Source organism: Cebus imitator, unplaced genomic scaffold (genome assembly GCF_001604975.1).
Source record: "Cebus imitator isolate Cc_AM_T3 unplaced genomic scaffold, Cebus_imitator-1.0 Scaffold169, whole genome shotgun sequence".
Lineage (NCBI taxonomy): Eukaryota > Metazoa > Chordata > Mammalia > Primates > Cebidae > Cebus > Cebus imitator.
The window spans coordinates 1792620-1798540 of NW_016107484.1; the positions used below are offsets into that span (position 1 = coordinate 1792620).

At 57.5% G+C, this 5921-nt stretch overlaps 1 protein-coding gene across 3 annotated transcripts in view; it reads right to left on the minus strand.

Moving 5' to 3' along the window:
• Positions 1-2541: 2541 nt before the first annotated feature.
• VPS37B (VPS37B subunit of ESCRT-I) overlaps positions 2542-5921 on the minus strand; it is a 31982-nt gene continuing 28602 nt past the window's right edge. For all 3 annotated transcript variants that reach the window (XM_017544352.2, XM_037744228.1, XM_037744229.1), the window contains exons 3-4: positions 5682-5764; positions 2542-4787 (exon numbers count right to left, since the gene is read on the minus strand). In XM_017544352.2, the coding sequence (XP_017399841.1) occupies positions 4296-4787; positions 5682-5764 (575 nt within the window). In that variant the 3' untranslated portion in view covers positions 2542-4295. The remainder of the gene's footprint in view (positions 4788-5681; positions 5765-5921) is intronic.

A 5921-nucleotide genomic window follows, 5' to 3' on the forward strand; every position in this document is an offset into this window, starting at 1 on the left:
ATGCCCCAGAGGGGCTGTGCCTGGCTCTTCAGTCCTCCAGGGACGTGTTCCCTTGTCAGGCCCTGGCCAGGTGCTGGGTTGGGGACCCCATCGTGTCTGCATTTAATCCTAGAGCACTCGGGACTGCAGAAAGCCTCAGCACGGCTGTCACTGGCTGTGCGTGTCCGCCTTCCATCTCTGGGAGTTTTTACACAGGAGGACAAGAGCTAGCTGCCTCCACAGAGGCCACCTCCACTCCAGCCTCGATGCCCACAGCCTCCCTGGGGCTCCCAGCAGTTGCTGACCCCCTCCGTGTGTCTGAGACCATGCCTTAGTTGACAGTTCCTAAGTTAAGGTGGGGACCCTGACTCCCAGCTGGCCGGACTTGAGCCTTGGCCACACACAGCCTTTCCACTTACCAGAAAACTGTAAGGATGTTTAGTCCCTGGGTGTGTGGCAGCCTCACTCAATCACCCACTTTCTGCAGGAGCACATGCCAGAGGGAAGGCTGAGGCGGGTGGGCTCACCCTGTACTACCTCCTGCCAAGATGACTGGCATTTATGGAGAAACAGGACAGGGAAGGTCCGGGGGAGATCAGGCCCCTTGGCTGGCTCCTGTATGGCCTCAGACGAGCCTCCCACCTGTGCCCAGGTCTCCTGGAGGACGAAGTGGGGCCTTTTGGCTTGGGCTGTGTAGCCAGGGGTGCTGTGCCAGGTGGCTAGGACCGTATGTGTGAAAGGGCTTTGCAAACTGACCATGAGGGCGGAGACGGACCCTGTTCCTGGGTCTTGTTTATATAGTGACATGGCTTCAGAAAACACAAAAAGAACTGATTCTCCCCCAGATACAGACCAAAGTCTGCAGGCACTGACACTTGACTGATCATTCTTGAGTCCTCAATGACCAAACCTTTTTTGTTGGGTGGGGGGGAGACAGTCTTGCTCTGCTGCCCAGGTGGGAGTGCAGTGGCACTGACTCACTGCAACCTCTTCCCAGGTTCAAGCGATTCTCCCTCAGCCTCCCAAATAACTGGGATTACAGGCGTGTGCCACTACGCCTGGCTAATTTTTTGTTGTTGTTGTTGTTGTTGTTTGTATTTTTAGTAGAAATACGGTTTTGCCATGTTGGCCAGGCTGGTCGCGAACTCCTGACCTCAAGTGATCCACCAAGTGTTGGAATTACAGGTCACTGCGCCCAGCTGAAACCTTTAACTGGAGAGGCCGCCTCACACATGCCAGGCTACAAAGCAGGAGCCTGGGGTCTGGTCTTGCTCCCCTGCCCTCTTGGACCCGCCACTGCCCCTCCCTGGTCATCCTTGTGAATGGGCCACACAGCAGGAGGAAAAGCTCCCACAAGCAAGGTTCATGAGCCACAAAACTGTGAAGTCCAGCATGCTCACTCGAGTGGACAACAGATTTAGCTGTAAGCTTCCTGGCAGCCACCGGGAAAAGAGAAACTATCACTTTTACTTTAAGGCAAACAGGTTTCTCAGGAAATGCTTCCCTCTTCCTCACAGAAGAACCACAGAAATTGCTGCTGCACATCCCCATAGACGATGATGTGCCAGGAATGGCAGCTTTTAGAGACAGCAACGGGAGCTTGCACTCATCTCAGTTCCTCAAGTCCCTCACAGGGCATCGCGACCCAGACACGCAGCTCAGCTGTGGTGAAGACGCAGGCACACGCAGACGCAGACATGCAGCTTGGCCAGGATGGCAGGCACACGGGCATGGGCACACAGTGATGCAGGCACATAGCTCAGCCGGGGCAGTGGGCACAGGGACACAGACATGCAGCTCAGCAGGGGCAGGGGGCACTCGGGGACGCGGGCATGCACCTCGGCCGGGGCGGCAGGCACACAGGGACACAGACATGCAGCTCAGCAGGGGCAGGGGGCACTCAGGGACGCGGTCATGCACCTCAGCCAGGGCAGCAGGCACACATCGACGCAGGCACATAGCCCAGCTGGCGCGGGGGGGCACATGGTGGACACATAGATGCAGGCGCACAGCTCGGCTGGGACGGAGAGCACAGGGTACAATTCTGTAGCTCTCCCAGGAGGCAGCGCTGGCAGGATCCCCACCTCTCAGCCTAGAGAAGGAAGCAGCACCCACTGGGCTTTGGAGTGGGCAGAGGCAACTGCCTTTTTAAAACACCTGCTGGCAAGCACCCAAAGCAAAATGTCAGAGCCGCTGGTCCCCTCACCAAAACCCACCACAGAACATCCTAATGCGCTTACACCATTCATACAGCACATGGCGGCAACCTCAAGGACAAAGTGCAGGCACAGCCTGAGCCCCGAGGTCACCTTCAGTCCCCTGCTTGGACAGTGGCTGTGATCCTGAAGACATGCTCTCTTACACACAGGACTTTCTGTCCATCACTGCTGTTTATGAGACTCTGGTGACAAACCAAGAGGGTAAGAGGCCCCGCCTTTGAGCCAGGATCCCGGACAGGCAGAGATCCCAGCCAGCTTCCCTGCTGGAATTTTGATCACTGATGTTTCAGAACCACACACATCATGAACATCCACACCCCCAAGTAAATAAATGACAGGCCTGTTATTAATAATTCTCTATTTATTAAAAAGGGTCCTACAGCTTTACAGCCACAGCACCGGACACGGCCCTGAACAGCGACGGCGAGCCCAGCCAGGGGCCCCTTCGCAACGCATTTGGCTGCGACCGTGGCTGGGCTGTGGCATCCCTGACAGCGGCTGGTGGTGGAGGTATGGGGCGGGTGGCACCGCTCACTGGAGATTCACAGAACATGGCAAGCCTGCCTGACTGGCGTGGCAGTGAATCATCCTACACAACTTCATTTCCTTTAAGAAAACGGTTACAGTAGAGTTCAAGTCCGAGAGCAGGAATGTAGTCATTGAGGACAAAAGGCAGTGGCCTGGACCGTGGCCCACTGGGACAGACCCCACTTCAGTTCTGCCTTGTCACCCTGGTGGCTAGGCACAGGTCAGGGCCCTAGATGCCTGACAAGTGACAGGGGAGGGGTGACCCAGAAGGTCCACGGGTAAGCACCTGGGCCTTTTCTGTCAACAGATGCCGCTGCCCACTGCCGGGCCCTAGGCCTTCAGCACATGTGGCACGTGAAGATGAGGTTCCACGGGGGTGGGGAGAACAGCAGGTCCGGGTGGTTGGAGCACAGCCCCGCCCCTCAATCCCGTGGGGTGGGCTTTCTCCAAATCCTTACCACCACCGCCCTGAGGCCCAGCTACTAGCCAGCCAGGGGCAGAAGATACTGGCTAAGGATAGCCTGGGTCAAGGCAGCCGGACGTCTTGACCACATGTAATAGGGCAATGAACTTGGACAAGCCCTTCAGAGAAAGCAGAGCCGCCGGGGGCCCTGCCCAGCCCCTAGCAGGTGTGAGTCCTGGCACCTGGGGAACTAAGGCACAGCACGGACACCCGAGGGTAGGAAATCGCATCCGCTTCATCTGCATTTCAATCTGCTCAAGACAATATTTGCATTTTTTATAAAATTTCCCTGAATGGTCTTGGGAGTGTCAAAAAATTTTCTTTTTCAATATAAAACAGGAAAATCACACATGTAGTAAAAATATTGGGGGATTATTTCTTCATAGAAACCTTCGGGGCCGGCTCGAGGCAGGAGGGAGAGAAGCAGCTGGGGACACGATTTGCTGTGCAAAGTCCCGCTCGTGCGGTCCCCTCCCACACCGGTGGCCATTCTCCAGCCTCTGGACTCGGCAGTGGGCCCAGTGCAAACTTTGCTTGTGGCTCTGAAGCAAGAGCAGCAGCCAGGTCAGGCGGTGACTGTGATGACCTCTCCCCAACAGATTCAGTGAGCAACAACACAGCTGCAGATGGCAGCCCGGCCACAGCACTCTTCCAGGCTGGCTGGCGCCCACCCACCCTCACCAGGGCTGCAGCGGCCACTGGGTGAGACACACATGACTGTTTTTGAAAATAAAATAAGTATCATGAACCATGCTCATTAAATAAAGCTGCAATGGGAGGACCACGATTCTAAAAGGGAATGAGGGAAGACGCTTTGTCTCTTCCCAAACATGAGTTCGTCAACACTAAGATACTTAGACATCACATGGAGAATGCAAACCGATGCGATGCGCGGGTGTCAGGCGGCGACCCGGCACACACAACTGCCTCGGTGCCCAAAACCTGGGCTTCTACTACTCACCACTGACCTACAGTTCTAAAACCAGATAGACACGCTGGCCCAGGGCCCTGGAGCCCTTGGCACAGAGCAGACCTCCAGCCTCCCTCCCATCTGCAGAGCGCAGCACAGCAGGCGGAGGGTCTCCCAGGAAGGACGGCTCTGGTGCTCACTGGAGGATGAAGCCCGGCTGGTGCGGAGGCAGCCGGGGCGGGGGTCTCTGAGGGAGAGCTGGTGGATACGGGGACACGAACTGTGCAGAGAATCCTTGCTGAGTGGGGAGCCCCACACGGGGGGGCAAGGGCGGACACTGTAATCCTGGGTACGGCACAGCCTGTCCCGAGGCCATGGCCGTGGTGAACGGGGTGGCTAGGCGAACTGCAGGCACTGGGGGTGGTGGGGGGGGGATGCGTCGAGGCGCAACAGCGGAGGGCCCACTGGCCTCTGGGGCAGAGTAGGGAAGGGGGGCAGTAGGTGCCTGCTCGGGCAGCCTGGGTGGCAGCGGGGCCAAAGCCTGTGGGAGTCTCTGCCCCTTCAGCACCATCTCCTGGAGCTTCTCAATTTTCACCCGTCGCATGTGGGCCAGTTTCCGTTTGCTCTGATAGACATCAATGAAGGAATCCAGAGGAAGCTCTCCATCCAGAAACTTCTCTGCCATGTTCTGAAAAAGGCAGAAACCTGGTTACAGCAACAGACAAATGGGGAGGACGCTCCCTTCATGTCTAGGCACAAGGACAGGCAACGCCCAGCTGCTTCCAACACCACCCCTCCCTCTAACCTCCAGAGGGCCCCACTCCTACTCCAGATCCCAGAGGTCATGGGCTCAGGCTGACCTCAGCACAAGCTGCCACCAGGTGGAGCGGAGGGCAGTCCTGCTGCGCACACCACCACCAGCGCAACAGGCAGAGGCCCAGGAGGAGCTGGCCTTTGGGTGAGGGTCCCAACTCCTGGGTTCCAGGCCTCTCTTGAGCCCGCTGGAGTCCAACATCCCCTTGCCTTCACCCAGCCACACTCTGACTGACAGACTCGCCCTGGGTGGGTCAGCAGGACAGAAACGCCTGTGCCCGCCAGGCCCCGCCAAGGCCTCACAGTTCATCAAACCCAGCCCTATCTTGGCAAGATCCTGCCGGCCCAGCCTGCAACAACTGTGCAACATTCGACCTTGACTTGTTTCCATATCACCTGGCAAGGCTAAAGGCTCTAGTGCACAGTTGGACCTGTCCCAGAGGCTCTGTAGCCCCCAGCTCACGCATGAACCGCGGCACGTGGTGATTTGCCACTGGCCCCAGGGGCTGGGGTTCACAGGGTGGCACGCATGCCCTCTCTTGACCCTCCCTCAACCCTGCCCTCACTCCCCCTGCTGCTCCCTGGACCCCTGCCTGGCACTTTCCCCAGCCCACACGCCAGGCTTCCTGCTGGCATGCAGCCAGGTGGCACCACCTAGGAGGCACCACCTCCTGACTCTGCCGGTGCAGCACTCCTGGTTTCTGGAGACAGTGGGCCCACTGACAGCCCAAAGTGACTCAAGGATTCCACCAAGGATGGCTGGCTTTACCTCAGTGTCTTCCTCAATCTTGGCCCCTTCTGCTTGAAGAAGTGCTAACAGGGTCTCCAAGGAAGCACTGCTAGACTGTCTGTCTGGAAGAGAAGCAAGAAGCATGAAAGAGTAAGGGAGGCTGGGCACGGTGGCTCAAGCCTGTAATCCCAGCACTTTGGGAGGCCGAGGCGGGTGGATCACGAGGTCAAGAGATCGAGACCATCCTGGTCAATTTGGTGAAACCCCGTCTCTACTAAA